Source organism: Mytilus californianus, unplaced genomic scaffold (assembly GCF_021869535.1).
Source record: "Mytilus californianus isolate M0D057914Y unplaced genomic scaffold, xbMytCali1.0.p SCAF_11, whole genome shotgun sequence".
In the NCBI taxonomy this organism is placed as follows: domain Eukaryota; kingdom Metazoa; phylum Mollusca; class Bivalvia; order Mytilida; family Mytilidae; genus Mytilus; species Mytilus californianus.
In genome coordinates, this window is record NW_026262593.1 from 61,771,202 (window position 1) to 61,792,969 (window position 21,768).

A 21,768-nucleotide genomic window follows, 5' to 3' on the forward strand; every position below is an offset into this window, starting at 1 on the left:
ACTCAATAATGATTAATATTCAGAAAGAGTTAAAATCAATCTGTTCACCTCAATACACATACTTTTGAATCTATTTATTTGTAACTCTTTCTAACAGTCAAGTAGACAAAATCAACTTTCTTTAAGACAGCATATATACATGCAGAAAAAACATAAAGGGCTTCTTTTCATACTATAAAGCATTTTTTTTACATAGAAATACACAATTAGCACTATTTGAAATAATAAACAGTCAGTATAATAATGATATTAATGTTGTGTTTAACATTGACTATGGAAAATAGTAGCCAGGGAGAGAGACAATATTGTGTCTCACCCTGGCTACTATTTTCCCATAGTCAATGTTAAACACATTATTATATAAATAGTATACTGTGGTTTGTGATATTTGTGATATTTGTGTAACAGTAGGTATAAATAGTTGGCCTTCAACAACTTTGTTCTGTTTTATGATGGGTTTATTTACCTAAACAAATATTATTGGCTAGAGGTATAGGGGGACGGTTGAGATCTAGCAAAACATGTTTAACCCCTTCACATTTTCGGCCCGTCCCAAGTCAGGAACCTCTGGCCTTTGTAAGTCTTGTATTTTAAAAAAAATTTTGTTTCATTTACTGTTTATGTTTTTTGGATTTTAGTGTGATATCCATTAACGCTGAACTAGTATACATTATTGTTTAGAGGCCAGCTGAAAGCCTGCCTCCCGGTGTGGGATTTTCTCGCTGTGTTGAAGACCCATTGGTGGCCTTGGGTTGTTTTCTGCTCTTTGGTTGGGTTGTTGTCTCTTTGACACATTCACCGTTTCCATTCTCAATTTATTCCAGTTATTTTTGTTGTACCCTTCAGTGTTACACTATCACTTTTTCGCAAGCTCTGAGAATATACTGTGGTGTCATTTTTCTTAAATATTAAGGATGTACATAGGTGAAATTTTAAAAGTCTAGAAATTAAAATTGATACTATACGTCAGAAGAGCATTAGTTAAGGAACAAAATAAGCTAAAAATATTGGTAGGTTATGGAGCTCCTTTTCGAGATATTTATATTTTTTTAAATGGCAGGAAAAGGCTGACTCGGACTTATATACCTTATATATGCATTGGTATTATTTAGGTCTCAAATCGAAAGAAAAGAAATCTAGAATCTGCTTAAATTTGGGTAAATGACCTTTTATGAGCTATTGAAGTCTTATATGAAAAGTAAAATGGGTGATATGGAGCAAAATATTTTACACTGTATCATAGGAAAAAAACAAAGCAGTCAGAACATCTGCCAAAGTTCCTAAACCTGACCTAAGTACATCCTTAATGTTACAGAAGTGTTACTTTATTCAATTGACATCCACGCCATACAGTGTGTCATTAAGCATGTGTATCCTTTCAAAAGGTAAGTATAACGTAGTGATATGAATAGCACATACACACAAAATCTGACTCAGTGTGTCAGTCTAAGACAACTGATGGTATATTCACATGACATGAACTTGTTATTGCCGAGAATATGCATGTAATATTTGCCACTGAAAGTTAAGTCTTTATCAATCAATAAATTATTAATAAATTAAACCAGTCTCAATACTATATATGTTAAGACTCCTGTCCAAGTGATGCCATGCTAGTGTTGAAAATGAGAAAATGACAGTAACACAAGATTATGACAAAAAGACTTTTAATATTCCTGTGTAGAAAACAATACTTAATTTAAATGCAACTATCACAGATATTTAATATATAAAATTTAAAAAACATCAACAACACTTAATAAAATAACATATAAATAAATAATGAAAAAGATTGTGATAAAGTCACAATTGTCTACAAAAACAGTACAATTCAAAATACATTTATATGTACTTATATAATCACTTTCATAAAATTTGTTTAAAAATGACACATTTATAAAAAGCTACAGGTAAACTCATGATATTTTTTTTTATTTTTGAAAGATTAACAGGTAAAAAAAATCAATAATACTGTATATAGGCTATTTTTAAAAGTTTAAGACCATGAAATTTTGTTGTTGAAAAGATTAATTTATGATGTTAGTGCTCTGAAATTCATTGATTTAAATATTCTGAAAAGTTTTTGGTGGTTTTCACATTACCAACATTTTTTTAATGATGTTCTCCGATTGTGTTTTAATTTTTTGTCAGATATTCAAAATCCTCTGGTTTTATCCATGAAATGCCATTTAAAATTTTGGCCACTCACCCCTACTTTTCTTTTCATAATTTTATCACATATAGTTGAAAAAGCCTACTTTGAAAATCTTATAAAATCCTTGTTATTTTGTCATAGTTTTTGAAAGTAAAAAGATGCTAATGTTAAATGTATGAAAAATCAAGAGAATAATTGCCTGTCAAATTTACAATGGCTTATTTCTCAAAATCAAGGACAAGATATTCATATTCATGTACTACTAATTTTAAGCAGTCTTTTAAAAAGCTTGTAATTTTGTAACAGAGCAGCAAACATCCTTTACTGAGAAAACAAAGCCAAAATTGATATCGTGCAAAAACAACCAACTATATATTTTGTTCAACCAAATTAAATCAGCAAAAATTAAAATCTTGCAAGAACTGACTAATGTTAGCCTATATATATGACATATTTTCACACATCATCTTTTATATCAGTATTTTCAATCTTCATAACATTTAAATATTCAACATCCAACATGTGAAACCATGCTGTAAAATGATGCCTTGCTATGTAAAATTATGAAAAGCCCATTTAAAATAATAGAAAGTTCTATACTTATTTCTCAACCTTACATCATATCAAATCAATTCTAAAAACATTTTAATTCAAAACTTTCAAATCACTTAAAGTGAAATATTGAAAAAATATACTTCATAGGAAATATAAAATCTATAGGAACTTGTTTTTTCTTACAAGTCTATAACAACTAAGTTTTCTATAAGGCCATAATACAAAAAGTCATGGATTCTTATCCAGTTTTTTTTCCAAATTGAGGAAGGAGGTTTATTTCTTTTTTACCATTTTTTGGTGAAAAATTATTGTAATATACAAGAAAATAGCCCAAAATATTTGTTGCTCTTAAAATAGCAAGGAGAGGGGAATAAAAACATAGTATTATTTTTTTATCATGGCCTAAAAACTGAATTTTCTTATCATCTCCTTGCTTGATGTTTTAAAAAAAGTTATCAACAAATTGAAGCAATGGCTATTGTATCAAGCAGACAAAAACATAAATCAACTGGTGCAAACACAACAACATTTCCTCTTAAACAAATAAACTGTTCATACACAGTATAACGGGTCAATAGCCTTACCCATATTTCATCTCCAATAAATTAACTGCTATTCATTTATTTCGTTGGATAACAATTTTCATGGGATTCATGTCACAGGTGAACCACAAATTTGAATATTCAACTAATTAAAAAAAAATTGGCTTCTTTGCAGAATTGACATATCCATGAATCAAATATCCACGAAAAATGCAAGTTTTTCTCATTTCCCAAAAAATTATTATCCACATAAAATAAACGATTCCATAGTACACAGTGTAACTGGTCAATAGCCTTACCCATATTCACTTTACATGCTATAACAGATTTTTAACAAGAATTAAGTACTTGTGCACTCATTAACAATATGTAAAAAGCAACAACCACAACAAATTATACTGGCAGCAAAACAATTGAAAAAAGTTTCAAAGTAAGCACCAGGCCTAACAGTCGTAAAAATTCTTAAGACTAAATTTGATGAACAATTTAGTATACATACAATCTACTTAAGTTGTAAGATCTGTGATGAAACACAGGACAGAGTTCTTTTGCTGACAAATAAACTTTTTAAGATTTCACGAATTCCTCAATGTAATGTTATAAGTTAACTTCCTTTTAAAACCAGCATGTAATCAAAGAAACAGCAAAATTAAATGATAACAGTTAAATTAAATGATAACAGTTAAATTCACATTATGGACACAATAAATTAACCTTAAGAGTCTTTAAAAATTCTGATGTTGTAGGATAGCACATTTAATTACTTTTGACAAGAATGGCCACATGACAACACTTAAGGATTCTTAGATTAGACAGTGACTTCATACATAACATTATAATGATGAAAAAATCCTTTATAAAAGGAATATCAGTTTGTTTGTTCAATTAATATTCTGACCCTTTAATTTGAGATAGAATAGTCAGTATACTTGAACCAATAGATTTTATAAAATTATTTTTTCTTGCAAAAACAGGAGATGCCACCTGCTAAAACTTACAGTTTCTATGAACATGATGAATAAGTTGTGCTTTAATTTCATATTTGTATTATAAAAATTTGTTGTGAAGCCTATAAAGCATTTTTTAGTGTGCTACATACATTTGTACCCCATTTAGAAAGGTTTAAGGGTGATTTATGTTTTTTTTAAACTGTTTGTTCATCTTTCATTTCTTGCTTCACTTATTTTTCATTTTGATTATCAAGATTCATTAACATCATTTGATCTTTTCACAAACTGCAAACATTTTGCAATTGTATATTAAAAGAAATTCAAAAGTTATAGCCTTATAATAATTTATAACTACATGTACATTCAAATATTCTAATTATCTGATGTAGAAATTATTCACAATCATCACCATTTATAAACAAATCTTAAAACAACTGGATTATCTCCCATTATAAGTCTAAAGAAATTTCTTTTTAAACAGTAATAATTTGTCCATTTCATTGACAAATTTAAAGATAAAAAATAGATTTTTTTCCTGAGTGGAGTGATATTTGTCTTTTTCATTATCAAATTGGAAAAAATGTGAAAATAAATAATCCCTTAAAGATTTTTATTTCAAATATAATTTTTTTTCACTCGACTCTCCTTTTCCTAAGAAAGTTAGGAACAAGTTTAGATAAATCTATTAATAAATTGATAGTACATATTATCTATTTAGTTTCTTAAACAAAGATGACCTTAAAATAAGTGATAAACAATGACCAAAGCAAAAATTTCATTAATTTAGAAATATTATTATTGTCAATCATCACCAAAAAACAAATCTCAGAACATCTGGGTTATCTCCCATTTTTAACAATCTTGAACATTTGGATTATCTCCCATTGTCAATCTGAGATGAGTTTTCAGATTTAATTAATGATATGATGATAATGTATATCTTTGTAATAAATACCAGTTTGAGTGATAACATTTTTCCATATTAAGTGACTTTGTTTTTGTTTCCATGGAGTCATAATGATTTTAATCCATATAAAATACACAAATACACAAATAAGTGACTGATAAATTACCTCACAATGAATACAGAATATCAAACAATATATTTGTTTTTGTATCACAATACTGTAAACCAACTAAATGTCTTAGTGAAGTCTTTTTTTTTTTTTAAATCCATGTTTGACATATACATGACGATCTATATTCACATTATCTAAAATTAAAGTCACAAACATTTGTTTGGACTATATAAATACCAGAATCAGATACTTCTTAAAATTTAATTCACAATATAAACAGTTTTAAAATATCTAAATAGATGTTATGTGATAGCAAATGTGTTTTTATTTAGATACTGATTTTTTAAAAATGATATAGAAAAAACATATTAATGTGCAAAGTGGCAGTTTTTCACAAATGAACTATCAATAACAAATCATCATGATTCAAACAATAAATTTACTAAATTGTCTTCTACAAATAAAAGATCTCACGTTTTACGTCACGACCTTAACATGCTGCCATTTTTTCTGTATGTCGTAGAAAAAAATGCATTGGTACTCTCTTAGCAATATGTCATACAAAAATTTTAAAAATACGTACTATCTTAAAAAATATAAAATATTTAAAAATTAAGTCATCCAAGGATTGAAGAAGCCACTGTTGCTCTTTGAACTATCAATGGCTGGTCGTATAAATTATACTAGCAAAATTGTTGAATTCACAGAATTCAAGTAAAGAAAGCCCTGGTTTTGAGTAATCGTTTAAATCCTATGGTGGGTTACTATCAAGACATTTTTATTCCCTTCTTGGCACAAAATTCTTTAAATCTTGAATTCTCTAACTCTGTCATAACTTTATTGAGTGCATAAATCTGAAAAATATACAAAAAAAAACTTTATTAACCAAGTTTTGTCTGTTTACCATGTGCATTTTTCTTCACCAAATTTAAAGAAATCTCAGAAGATCTGGGTTATCTCCCATTTTTAACAAATCTTAGAACATTTGGATTATCTCCCATTATCAGTCTAAAGAGATTTCATTTGAAACAGTAGTAATTTATCATTTTCATTGTAAAAAATGAAAGATTAAAAAAAGAGATTTTTTTCCTTACCCTTCTGGTAAAAATGAAGTAAACAGAAAAGAAAAGAAATTAGCTTTTAAAAGTTCTTGAGCTTAAAATTTCTATTACATGAAAGGATGTCAGCACAAGTTAGGAACATACATTTTATGATTTAACAGCAATTCATGTATAAAATGAGCATATTGCTATCTAAAGAATTGAAAGAAATCAATTATAAGTGCAATTAAAGAGGAAAGGTCTGAAGAATAAATCATTTATTACATTCTGTGTGTGCCTGTCCCAGGTAAAGAGCCTGAAATTCAGTGGCTGTCATTTTTTTGCTGTATATATAGTATATTTGTTTTCATTTATTGTTTTGTATATAAATCAGGCCATTAGTTTTCTCATTTGAATTGTTTTACATTTTGTCTTGTCTTGGCCTTTTATAGCTTGCTATGTTGTATGGATTTTGCTCATTGTTGAAGGCCATTATGTAACAGTGACCTATAGTTGGTTACTTCAAGTTCATTTGGTCAATTGTGGAAATTTGTCTCATTGAATATCACACCACATCTTCTTATTTTTATAACAGAAACTGCATTTGCTTCATTAAATGTTCCAAAAGAAGTAAACTTCAAACGTGTAATTGTTCTTTTTATCAGGGTTTGCTATATACTGACACATTTTATCATACACTACACCTCACAAATTTCAAAAAGAGACTCAGCTTTGATACTGACCATATTAAAAACACAATTTAATGATATGGTATGAGAAATATTTAAAATTGCCACTGTTGCAACCTTCCTAAAAGACCTTTGTAACTGACCTATATGAATAATCTAGTTTTCAAAGGATTTTCAAAACAAAATTTATCATTTAACCAAATCTGCAATTTTACCTGTAACCTCTGTTGTTGTTTTAAATCCTTTTCCATCAGTTTTTTGTTCTGCTTTTCTATTTTATCTCTTTCAATCTGTTGCTTTTCCATTCTTTTCTGAGCTTCTTTCTCTAGCACCTGTAATTTAACTTTTACTGCTCTTTGAGACTGAAATAAGATAATGATAAAATAATGAATGTCAGCCACAAAAAAAGTTAAAAATATTGCACAAGGTGTGTTATCTCTCTTGATATTCAAGGTAATACATATGAGTATAATTACTTTTGCACATATTTATTTTTCTATTGAAAATGACAAAGGAATCCAGATGCTGATCCAGGATTTTGAAATCCTCACCAAGAAGACAACTTTAGGAGGTGGAACTGTGAATAGTCTATGCTTCTGCGTCATTGGTCTCTGGTGGAGAGTTGTCTCATTGGTAATTATACCATTCTCATTTTTTTTAAGCATTATAAACCATATATGTAGCTCCATAAAGGGGTGGCCAGGATGAATATTCACAATGAATCTTCTCAAAACATCATCAAGACTTGTTGTAATTTAATATTCTTTTGAGAATCATCCAGCTGACTGTTACCTTGTGAACGAGCATTTTAAAAGTTCGACTGAGTGTGTTGGTCTAGTACAAAGTAGGGTTCATATGCATACCCCATTAACATGTTCTCATCCTAAATATGCATTTGATTTGCAACTGGAAATTAAACTGCAATTGTTCATCATCGTCTTCACTCTTCACGCTCAACCAAAAACCCACCTGCCCAGGCTTGTAAAGATGCTATCGTGCCTGTGAAGTCATGTCTACAGGCCAATAGAATCTAACTAAAATTTTCTTACAATTCAGCTTCGGTCCTGTCTATTCAAAAGTTTATTCAATGTGAAGACAGCTGTGCATGTGTAGGTATATAGATTCCACCACTGCATCAAGTGTGTTACGATATTTCTCCACTCCAGGCAGTTAAATTTTTATATTTCGAGCTTTTTAAATAATTGCAATTTAACTGTTGAGAGTGGAGAAATATCGTAATACATGAGTTATAGTGTTGGAATCTGTTTCTATAATGATTTAAAGAACAAAGCTTATCCTTCCTTTTCAAAGATTTGCAGAAAGTTGTGTTCTTTTCATGTGACATCATCAGGCATGGTCGCCTTTTTTCATAACGTCACAATAGGAAATTCAGAAGAAACCAAGAAAATTTGACGTCATAATTAAATTTGACCAATCATTAGCTGAGAACAAAGTTTTATCTAGAGATAAGAAACATTTTTCTCACACCAATCGAGAAATGTGAAAAAAGCATGAAAATTAGAGAAAGACATGATCAATCCTTTGAGTTTAACTTTGCTATACTTACCCTGATATCAGTTAGACTAGGTATATATTCCACCTTCCTCAGTTGTTCTGGAAAAAGAAGTAATGAAATAAGAGTTATAGACCTAGCAAAGATGATCATAATTTAAGACACTTATTGTCTCATTTGGGCAATCTTTCAAACTGTTCTGGATGACAACATTTAATGTGATATGAATCTGAGCCTGTGTAGTTCTAGAAAGATACACACTGAGTAAGATTTTAAACATGCTAGCTGACGATGTAACATTCCACAGAAAGGCATGTCACACAAATATACAACACTTTATTCTGACTCAAGATCTCTTATTTTTTTTTTTTTTTCTACAAGCTGTATGAAAAATATAGTAATTTTTATTTCTGTACGTTTAACACTTTAGAATAAATTTATCCATGACCTCTGGCAACCAGACATTAAACATGTCCTGAAACAATTGGGGGAAGGGGGTAAAGAATTTTACATCAAGTAATTATGGACAATAAATAAATATATAAAATATGATTTCAGCCATTTATGAAACTTTTACTAATAACATCACAAACATGAATATAAGTAAGCAAAAATGTGTTTATGTCTTGGTCACTGGCATGGGTGGGTGTGGAAAACATTTGGCAGTCAACATTGCGACTTGGAATCTCATTTAAAAGGACCTTGACCTTTTACATCTATAGGTTTATGGTTAAACATTAACCTGTCAAATTTTTCTAAAAAGTTACCTGGTGACTTGACACAATTTTTAAGCGTCACCTTGTGACCTAAGGGGATAGATACCCTACAGGAGTCCCAAATTGGGGGATCGCTGGACTTTCGGATTACTACAACTACGATTTATGACCCTATAATTATACACCATGAGCATTTAACAAGAAGATATGGTATGATTACCAATGAGACAACTATCCACCAGTGACCAAATGATGTAGAAGTTAACAACTATAGGTCATCACTATACGGCCTTCAACAATGAGCAAAACCCATATACTGCACAGTAAGCTATAAAAGGCCCCAAAATGACTGTTTATACATATACAATGTATACATATGGCAATACAGAGATATATTTAAGAGTGGATCCGTAAAAATCACCAGAATTTACTGCGTGTGAAAATCACAAAGATGTGTTCAGATTATCATGTTATTTTGTTCATTTACAAACTGTCAAATAATTTCAAAGCCAAATTTTCTTAAGCTTCTATGAAAAGAATCATAATTTGTGTGTGTACTGTATCATGTTATTTTGTTCATTTACAAAATGTTAAATAATTTCAAACCTATAATTAATACATTCAACAATTTTCCTAAGCTTCTTTGAAAGAATCTTATTTATTTTTTTGTGTGTACTGTATCATGTTATATTATTCATTTACTGTAAAAACTGTTAAATAATTTCAAAACTATAATTTATACATTTAACAATTTTTCTTTAGCCTCATTATGACTTTAAAGAATCTGGAATTTCTTTTCAACACAGAAGATGTTTAAAATTTCTTAATCAATATTTCATCAATTACATCAGCAAATATTGATCTACAATATACATGTATGTTTTTGTATATATATAAATATATACTTTGCATGTATCTAAGCATTTATACTTGTAAACAAAAGGAATTTAGTAAACACTTACTACCACCAGTCTTCTTTCTCTTTGAGCTTTTTGTTTCATAAAATATTGACGGCAATTTTACCCCAGGTCTTGCCATTATTATTCTGACACAAATAAATGATTCAATTATCCAAACATAACACCGTATACTATCCAGGTAGTTCAGGTATGTATCTCAGTGATAAAAATAACTTTCCCATCACAAGTCAAACATTTATCGTCTTTTTCTTGACGAAGGTGAAATCAACATAAAACTTTTCTTTTCAATGAATTAACATAACTGGTATAGGAAAAAAAACCTGGTATAAAATTTAAATGTTTCACAAAGTACTATATCGTAAACTGTACTTGTAAGTGGCATAATTATAGAACTATTATTGATTTTTATATATGGCTTGAAAGTTATTAGGAAATAAATCTTATTATCAGTTTATAATGTAAAAAGTGAAAACTAATTTACATGTTTAAGAAAAAGATTAAATAACTTTTCTTAATCATAAAGGCTTTGTCTTGATCATCAGGACATTATTATCAAGAATCTAAATACCCCAGACCATTCAATCATGTTAAATACAATTAAAAGATTAGAATTTTTTTTAATAGTTATCCATTTTGACAAAATCCATCAGAGACCACAAAAACTAACACAAATTTACATACATACATGTACAATCAAATATGATAATCTTTATATACATGTATTATTAGAAGTTTATAATTAGGAGCAACTGTACACAAATGCAAAGCCAATTTATATATATATATATATATAGTGCACACAGCTAGCTGCTCGACAACTACAAAGCCAATGTATGTACAGTATATACATATAGCATGAATAGTGCAGTCAGCCAGCTGCCAGACAACCTACATGTACAATGTATAGGGAGAGGGTTGAGATCTCACAACATGTTTAACCCCCCCCCCCCATTTTTGTGCCAGTCCCAAGTCAGGAACCTCTGGACTTTGTTAGTCTTGTATGTTTTTTAAATTTTGGTACATTATAGGTTTCGGAATTTAATGTGACGTCCATTTTCACTGAACTAGAATACATTTTTGTTTAGGGGCCAGCTGAAACCTGTCTGGGTGCGGAATTTTCTCGCTGTGTTGAAGACCCATTTGTGTCCTTGGGCTGTTTTCTGCTCTTTGGTAAAGTTGATGTCTCTTTGTTAATGCATTCCCTGTTTTCCATTCACAATTTTATTACAAGTCCTTGCAGAGCAATGTGCCAAATATAATGAAGCGTTCCATTTGAATTTTATTTACTAGTTATAATTATCAACTGCAGAGCTTTAAAATTTATATGTTTTAGAATTGTTAAGTAGAATTTCTAATTATGTTCTACTGAGGACATTAAAAGTATAAGACAGCATGAGGCAAAAGTTTAATTCATGTATACATTTTCCCGCTAAAGCCATGCATCTTTTAGAAAAATAATATGATGATCATCAAAATAATAATGTTTATAAAGATAAATAAATAATAATATTATAACTTAGTTAAATTAAATCTTTCAAAATTCCATTTACATGTACATGTACCTCTAGCCAATGTGGAATAAACAATCACACAGTTACAATGTATACACACAAATAAATTCAGTTCAAAAGAAGTCCAAGTCTGATACATGTACATGTACACATATTAGTTAAAATTTTGCAAAAAAATTATGGTAAATGGTAATAATGAAAACAAATACCAATAAAATGTCATCATCATCCTCTAATAATTTAATTTTGGATGTAACACATCTTCTGATTGGCTGAAAGAGTTTTGTCTATCAGCTCATAGACATAATTTTGTCATGTGACCGCGATGTCATCAACGTTTTTATCATGATTTACTCCTTTTTAGAATTAACTTATAAGAAATAACATAAAAAATATGGTGCACATTTTTAAATAACCCGCTACGCGGGTTATTCAGTGTGGACCATATTTTTTATGCTATTTCTTCATAGACAGAAAAAATATTACAGTCATTCCTTAAACAACTGAAGAAGAAGTTTTGTGTCAATTTATTAATTAATTGAAATGTTGCTATACATTGTGTAGTAAACACAAATTCCCCCTTAGTTGCTCAAAATTGCTGAATTGGGAATTTGCAACATGTTTGTGAGCACTAAAGTAACCTTCCCCATGTTCCCCATAGACTGGGACATTGGTGTACAGCACAATGATTGATTGATTGTTGGTTGCTTAACGTCCAGTGGCAAATATTCCATGCATATTCAGGACGAGAACAAATTAACAATAAACACAATAGGTAGGTTCTGTAATAGGGGCGTCCGGGTTTAAGGTCGGAGAAATTTAGACTGCCACGGGAAATGAGGGTATATTGGATAGGGACAGAAATTTAGCCTTGCAACAGGTCACCTACGGACCCCTCAAAGAGTTGTTGCAAGGGTTCTTAACATGCAGAGAGCATGGCACTCTCTTTACACGAGGCATTGTCCCAATTCTGACCGGACGTTGCTGCAAATTTGTACATTTGTACATCCCGCACAGCCAAATGGACGCCCCACTTTAGCAAGGGTTTTACTGCCGGTCGGAGGAAGACCAATGGTGACCATACTTCTATTCCCCAGTCACCCTTGGGGGCACAGCACAATGAAGATATAGTTAGAATTGAATAGTGTATATGATTAGTTACAGCACAAGATTAGAGCTAACTGTAAACATCAGTTGAAAAAGGCTTGACTCATTTGGTTGACACAAAGCACCAAAACCAACTAATAAAAAGACTAAATTTTAAACACCAGGCAATGATCCAAGAGTACATAGAAATTGCAGTTATTCAAAGCCAATTGCAACTAAATCATTTTCCAAGACTAAAATACATTTCTATACTGGAAACAGCTTTAGATTTTGTACATGTATGCATAAAATATTCCAAATTTGTTACGGTTAAAATCTTTAAAAAATTATTATCATAATCAATGCAATTTGCTCCATTATATATGTAATTAGTAATTGAAAGTAAACATGCATGATAAAAGAAAAAGCATTAAAAAATTGCATGTTTATTTTAAATAACTTAGTCATGAAAGTTTTAATTTTAAAAACCAATAATTATGGTTCTGAAATAAAAATGTGGTTACTGTACGTAGTAAACAAACTAATGACTTTTTAAATCTTAATTGCTTGAAGAGTAAAATTCTATTGTTCTTGACTCACGATTTAAGTCCAACTGATAATTAGATTTTACACAATACATGTATATATAATTGTATATATATTTGATTGACATGACTTCCAATACAGATGTCATCTACATTTTATACTTTACATAATATTAATGAAATGAATGGACCTACAAATGTACATGTACCTTACAAACAAATTTACAGACTTTGTAGTAACATTTTGTTGACATTAAAATTTTTGGCTCACAAACATGACAAATATCCGAGTTATATATCACAGATGTGCCATTTACTTTTGTCAATTAGATATAGGCTGTCCACTTCAAATCTTTAGCAGGACACTTGTTTAGGTTAACAATTTGCTTGAGTGAAAATGAACCAACCTAATAAACATGCATTTACATGTTGTCATGTTTTGTACATGTACATGTACATGTCATTGTTAAAGGGATTCAAAACATATTACAAGATACAGGGACAATAAATCTGATGACCTTTGTTGTGAAGTTGGGAGTATTCAACAATCATGACAATCTTTTGATGCAAAAGAACAACTGCAATGTTCCTGTTTGAGGGCCCAGGTCAGTGGGTGACTACACTTTAAATGCATGGCCTGCAGTCAAAATCTGGAAATATTCATATATTTACCAGATACATTACATACTTGTACATACATGTGCATTGTATTTTCAAATTCCATGATCTTAATTATGCCCATTCATGCATAAAACTAATGAAATAGGTGTTCAGAAAATATAACAAGAGTGCACATGCTGAAACTTCATAACATAAGGCATCTATATACAAAGTATGAAGCATCCAGGTCTTCTACCTTCTGAAATATTAAGCTTTTAAGAAGTTAGTTAACCCCTCCGCCACCGGATCACTTGACTATCCCTATGTCTTGCTTTCTGTGACAGAAATAACAAGCTCGATAATAAACTTTACATTTGATTAATACAAATGTATCCATATTGCAACAAACTACACAAAATGTATGACCAATTTGGTATACATTGTATATCATTTTGTGTTAAAAAAATTTGTTTTCCTTGTTTTGTATTAGATTTTTATGATACATGCATGTAAGTACACCATTGTTTAGTATGACAGATATTTTCACTGAACAATTTCACATTTTTATTTAGGGGCAAGCTGAAGCCCACCTCCGGGTGCAGGATTTTCTCGCTGTGTTGAAGACACATTGGTGGCCTTCGGCTGTTTTCTGCTCTTTGGTTGGGTTGTTGTCTCTTATACATATTCCCCATTTCCTTTCTCAATTTTATGTATATCATATAATTAGCATATATTTAGATTGGAAATAATGTACAAATGTACAAAAACAAAACAGTGGTGGATCCAGGGGTTGGAACCCTCCCCCCCTTTTTTTGACAATCAATGCTTTTGAATTGGGACATATGGTTGGAACCCCCCCCCCTTTATCCTGGGTTGGAACACCCCCTGTTAAAAATCGCTGGATCCACTCCTGCAAAATGTACATGTATGTGCACACACGGTTAATAACAGGCAATAAAGAGACAGATAAGATATCCAGAGAGCATTCAAAAAACAATAAAAGCAGACAATACCATCATGACCATTGGATTTTAATTTCAAGTGGTTTTCTAGAAAATTTTCGCTGTACTTTGAAATTCAGAATGAAAAATATCTTTTGTGATATGAATATATAATATAATGAGGAAATTATGTATGGTCATGAGGGTGTTTAAATTTCAGTTTTTAAATTGAAGATACAAAATGTACATATGTAAATTGAAATTTGCAATTACAAAATGTACATCAAAAAAGTTTCATTGTGGGTAATTTTGAATGATGCAAATCATGTTTGATTCAAATAGGAAAGGAGAAAGAGGAATAGTGTAAAGTGTATTGAAAATAGTGTATGATGTATGGTGTACGTGTATGGTGAAATGGAGCATGGTGTATGGGTAATAGTGTATGGGGAAAAGTTAACGGTGTATAAGTATATGGTGTTATAGTATATGTTTTACAGTGTATGGGAATTGTCTTAGTATGGTGTATATTTCATGGTGTATGGTATAATACTCCATACACGGACTGTAGTAAAAGAGTATGTTCAACTTTAACCCTTACCTGCTGTAGGTGTGGCAGGTGGTGCACATGGAATTTCAATCCCACAATCCTTCACTGTCCCTGAGTGTTTGTCAGAAAGATATATTTTAGTCACTTTGTTAGCACTATCAGACTGATTTTGATTTTTAATCGCTGACCCTCCCATATGCATTGGGAGTTTCTGTGTTGACGGTGAGAAGTAGTTGTTAGTCCTTCTTACAATTTCAGTCTGTGTAATTGATTTCACAAGTGAACTATTTGTCACCAGAGGTAAAACCACAGCTTCTTTTGGAACATCCACAATTTCTTTTTGAACGAGAGATTTTGATGTTGACGCAGTATAAACTCTTTCGCTATACCTTCTCGGCACTTCAGATTTAGTATCTCTCCTATCTGGCTTATTGTTATGAATAGTTACAGGTTTACATAAAGATATTTGCATAGCACCAAGACTTAATCCATTACCAATAGACGGATCTCTTACATCATTATGTTGTGGTTTTAATTTAATATCTGGTTTACTAGATGGCGTCTTTGTACCATTACTTGTTGGTGGTTGATAGAGTCGATCTACAACATTTTGACCTTTACTTCTTCCAATTGCTGATCTTGATCTTTTTCTGCTTCTTCTTCCTGTAGAATATTAAATTTTTTTTTTCTCGATTATTTTATGAATTTAGAAACTATTGCATTGTTTTAATTAATGCAAAGAATGTGAATATATCGATCAAGTTCACACTAATTAATACTTGGATTGTTAATTTCTGTAGTTTTTTTCCTTCATAAAATTTTGAATTGGCATTAATAAGGCCAAGGTTTTTCAATTTGTTGGTTTACATATCCCCCCCCCCCCCCCGACATAATTTTTTATTGATTTTCAGAGAAAAAAAACTTGAAATTTCATACTTTTTTTATTCGTGCCTATCTACCAAGTTCATTTACCTTGATATATGAATAAAAATATCTGCGTAGTAGTAATTACCTCAAATTATGAGCATTCTCATACCAATTTTAAACATAAACAGAACTGATAATACATCGTTCATTGCGTTAAATAAAAATCTCAAAATAATCTATTTCGTTTGTGTTCTTAAAAGTAGAATTAGAAAATTAGACAATCGAACAGATCTGGAAATGTTGTGTACACAAATAATTCTACAGAAAGAAATCAATTGTAAATAACCCTTTACAATAAGACTGTTTTTCTTTTCTGTCATAATTCCGTAAGATATTCATTTTGTGATCCTCATATATGAAATGGACCCGTCCAAATGGAAAAGACGTAAAAGTAAAAAGTAACAGAAGATCATGACCACAAACAATTTATGTATTTAATTTTTTCTTTATTGTGATATGACTTTTTTTCATATATCCCATTTGAAAGTGCACATAATCCCAATTTTTACAAACTTATATGAAGATGACACGCATTGCATGTTTCAAACAAATGAGAACATTTTTTTTGGCATTAAAATTTAAGTAATTCTATACATATCCATGTCTTGTGAAATATTTCTTTAACTATTTTTCCCCGAACAACCCGAAACTTTCACATAAAAAATCTGTAAACCAATAAATTAAAAACCCCTTGTCTATTAAGATATCACATTTTTTTTAGTCAGTAGTCAAACATTCGCAATGATAAATGCATGCATTAATCTCTGAATTAACAGTATCTTAAAATTCATAAGCATGTATAATTTCCAGTAGAAAATGATTAAGATAGGGCCTGGACTAAGGAGTATGTCATACATGCAGACACGTACATTTTTTTGTCATCTTGAATGCTTTTTTTTAAATGTAGAATTTAGTGCTAATTGCTGACTCTTTAATAGAGTTTTGATTTAATCTATTTACAACTTTTTTAGTCTTTGGAAGATCAACATATTGTATAAATACCGGTCATTTGTGAAGATTGTATGTTGCCCTCTAGATGTTTTTTGGCGAGGTATTTGTGTCTGTGGATTGCCCTCAAAGTAGGTTAAAAAACAAGGTTGCCATTTTGGCCACCACATATTAAATTTCAGTGACCAATTCATAATTTAAGTGACCAGGCAGTAATTTCAGGTCACCTAAGAAATTTGCTATAATGAAAGAGCATAACCTGAAGACTAGTCCTAGAGAGCATATTTTAGTATTTTTCAATAGACTTACATTTTGTACATGATCATGTATGGTGGTGGTTAATAAAACATTAGACCAGCTTATTTCTAATGGTTATTGTGTGTACTTGTGCAAAAAAAAAGGTGTTTCCTGTTGCATACCAAAATATTATAGGGTAGGTAGGTAGACTAGTGATTTTTTTAAACATTTTTTTTTTTGCCAGCGTGCATTGTGTTTTTTTGTGCAACACCACAGAATGGCATTCGGGAAAACTTCATCTTGACCCCTTTCTCCAGTTTGAGGTGTTTTTTCGTAATTAATCCCTTTTGTCTCATCTACAGCAGTTTAGACATCGATAGCCAACATATCTATCTCTGTTCCCTTGCCAAAATTGTGAGCAAATCATTTCAAGTGTCTTCATTTCTTAACATTTTATATTTTTTTAGCAAATTTATTGTTGTTTCAATTAATGGCTGTCGTTACTCATAGTCCATGAAACGCTTGACACTTAAAAATTTCGTAAGGGTTCCTCGGAACCCAGTGTCTCGCCTACTTTTGCTGCTAGTCACAGGCTCAACAAAAAAGGGGGGAAACCTATTAAAAATTTTCTTATAGATACTATCTTTTGATTGTACGAAGCTTCTGTCCATGTTTGGTAAAAATCCAGAATGGTTCATGAATCTAATAAATGTTTTAAAAACTTTAACTACAGACTGTATGTAATGTTAACTGGAAGAAAAACTAAGTCCGTTTATAAGCAATATACGGAAAAACAGGAAATATATTTTTACAAAATTTCCTTCTAGATACTAGCTCTTGATATAAACAAGCAAACTTCTGTCCAAGTTTGGTACAAATCCAGGATAGTTTAAGAAAGTTATTAAAATTTTAACTTTAACCACAGAGTGAATGTTATGTTAACGGGCAGAAAAACTAAGTCCATTTATAAGTAATATACGGAAAAACAGGAAATATATTTTTACAAAATTTCCTTCTAACATGTCTAAATACTGGCTTTTGATCATAAACAAGCTTCTGTCCAAGTTTGGTACAAATCCAGGATAGTTTAAGAAAGTTATTAAAATTTTAAAAACTTGAACCACAGAGTGAATGTAATGTTAACTGGCAGAAAAGCTAAGTCCATTTATAAGTAAAATATGAAAAAACAGGATTTTTTTTTTACAAAATTTACTTCTGGATACTATATCTTATGATCGATATAGCGCGCATAAACAAGCTTCTGTCGAAGTTGGGTAGAAATCCAGCATAGTTTTAGAAAGTTATTAAAATTTCAAAAACTTTAACCACAGATGAATATTTGTAGCTGACGCCGCTACAATGTACCAAAGGAATGTAGGATCGCTATGTTTCGCTTTTGCAAAAAAAGTCACAGGCTCAACAAAAACCAACCCACTTGCAAGCTCATTGCTGATCCGGCAGTAGAAATGCATTTGAAAATTGGCTAACGGAATTGGCCCTGAACTGTTTCTTTAGGGTCGCCAGGTTCAAAAGGTTATGTTTGCCAAATGGCCACCAAGAGTGAAATTTAGGTCACCTGTGGAGTTTTTAGGTCGCCCACGCGACTGTTGTAGTAGTCTAAATTGAGGATGGTTTTGACTACCCCTTTAGGCCAAACAAGAATATATGTCTGTTTACGGTTACCCGACCGACCCTACTTTTGAGCGCCGACCCTAAGTCATTTTATTTCCGTCGTAAAGTCAAAAATTAACTGAACTCGTGTCATAAATGAAGTTTGTGTTGCCAAAAATATAAATCAATTGCCTGATACATCCCAATGTTCACAATTGTGAATATGACAGCTGTTATAAGGAAATTTGTGACTCGTGTGATGAAATAAACACTTTGCCGCCATTTTTTCCCCAACCAATAACCAAGGGAAATAATCCAATCATTAAAATAATGGGAAAAATTGGCCAAGGATCAACTCGGACCACAACAAGACGAAACGGCATGACTCAAAATCATGTCACAAAAAATAAAATGGAAATACCGACCTACCTAGCCTATTTTTTTAAAGTATGTAACCTTAAACAGACATATCTTTTTTTTTGGGGCCTTAGTTCTTATATATTTTTGTACCTAACAATAGAAGAATTTCAATTTCATGCATTTTCCGTAAATTTCCTATGTCACAATGCTTAGGAAAGTGCACGAATTCAAAAGTTGTCTATTTCCCATAAGCAGTTTTATTACATCACAGTAAGAAGTGATTGTTCGATGAAGTTGTTTATGATGATTGACCTCGGGTCAACCGGTGTAACGCATTCATAAAATATAACTCCAGAGTGGTGAAGTAAATTACCTTTTTTGCTTATATGGGTTTTAGACTCCTTGGATCCTGAGGAGTTATTATCTTTCACTTTATATTTACTGCCTTTAAGCTTCATACTATCCGGTAAACTTTCTGAATCTTCTACAATCTGATTTTCATTTTTTGAACTCCCAGCTGACCTGTTAGTGTTATATATTGGTCTTGCATTAGCAGTTGATGTCAATAAGGTGTTGTATGATGGCGAGGCAATATTTCTAAAAGGGGACAATCTTGAAGCAGTTGATGGAGATTCTCTTAATCCATCTTGACCTGAATCAGTGATTTTATGAAGAACAGAGGAATTAAATGTAATGCTTGTTATTGAATCTGCACCTCGGAGAATATCACCAAGTGTTGGTGTGTTGTAATTTGCTTTATATTGTTTTAATGGAATATCGTAAGTATTTGTATTTCCATCATCGCGATTAAATGGACCCATCGAGTCCCTTGGTGCATGATTGAGCTTTAAGACAGCGGGAACTGATGACAAGGCAGACATTATAGCTTATAGCATCTCTTTTTTCCAACAACATGTTCTTAACTTCATGCGAAAGAACGCTAATAATAGTTGGTCTTTTTTGTATGGTTTCTTAGCATTGATGGATATAGACGCCCTAGGTAAAATGATGTCAGAAGTTCTTCAAGCGTGCAAAGTAGTTATTGTCCTTTCTGCGGCAGCCATTACGCTTCCTTTACCGCCATAGCAACACCAAAATTTATCTAATGACCGATTTACTAAAACATTTCTTTATTTTTAAGAGAGAAAAAAATTATATTTTATAATTATAAATATGTTTTTTTTAAATAAATATATATCCGAAACATTGCATAACTTCCCTCCCAACAAAAGTGTTTGAAATTTTCTAAAATTAAATCTTTTACGTCCGTTTGTTCTTCAAATTAAAATCTATTTTTGGTTCTTGGTATATAATAAATATATAAATGTTTATTGAGAATGTTCTTGTTTAGAAACTTAAGATATATTTAAAAACACAAGAATAAGTTTTGAACAATACAGGTCTACAACTCAACTAAATAGAGGAATACACTGAACCGGAATAGCCTGAACAAATATGGGAAACGTATAAGGAAAATACAAATACATTTACATTTTATAATTTAAAAGTTAAGGAATGTTATATAATCTTCCTCAGGCATAGCTTTGATCCCATGCCAGGGATGGCTTTACTTTTCAGTAACCCTTTTTGATTTATAAGCTCTTCAGCGTTTGTATTGGGTTTTGGAATTTTACATATTTTGGCCTCGGGCATCGCTGAAGAGACTACACTGTCGAAATGTGCATCTTGTGTAGTAAAATTGGTACCATTAATATTTGTGTCGCTAAAACCCCACAGTAAATTAAATAGACCTATATTAGATACATTGCAGGAAAATACTAAATTGATTTTTACAGGCATTAGAACTAAGAAAAGCCATAGGATCTTACACAAAGCCTGTAAATGTATTGTTTTTTTTTATATATTATATTGTGTTTCATAGATTGTTTATTATCATGTATTTTTTAGAGAAAATGTAATGAATGAAATTTCTAAACTTTTTAAAATTTCATTTTGTATGAGTGTATTTAAAATTCGTAGTTTGTCAGTTTCTAAATTCGAAATTATGTTGAATTGTTGTACAATATATTGTATTTCAATTTCATTTGTCTAAATATAAACATCTTTTGTATATCTGTACTCATCATTATATGAAATAAAAATAAGTTTACATGATTTTTTGTCATAATCAAGTTCCATCATTGCATATGCAGAGGATATATAGTTTCACTTTGTTCGCCCGTCTGTCTATTCACATTTCAAGTTACAACTGTCCAGTTCTATGTCATACCTAAAGAATGTAATGAACATTCGCACAGCTTTGGATATATACAGATTTTACTATTACAAGAATGTGATACGATATTTCTTCACTAGAGACAGTTAAATTTTCAAAATTTGAAACGAGAGGCTCGCT

At 30.9% G+C, this 21,768-nt stretch overlaps 1 protein-coding gene across 1 annotated transcript; it reads right to left on the minus strand.

Moving 5' to 3' along the window:
• Positions 1 to 1,650: 1,650 nt before the first annotated feature.
• LOC127720464 (uncharacterized) lies at positions 1,651 to 20,488 on the minus strand. Its single transcript, XM_052227049.1, has 5 exons — positions 19,786 to 20,488; positions 15,381 to 15,992; positions 8,518 to 8,564; positions 7,166 to 7,312; positions 1,651 to 6,075 (listed from the first exon to the last, which is right to left on the minus strand). The coding sequence occupies exons 1-5, from the start codon at positions 20,291 to 20,293 to the stop codon at positions 5,989 to 5,991; spliced, it is 1,401 nt and encodes a 466-aa protein (XP_052083009.1). The 5' UTR covers positions 20,294 to 20,488; the 3' UTR covers positions 1,651 to 5,988.
• Between the last annotated feature and the right edge of the window lie 1,280 nt (positions 20,489 to 21,768).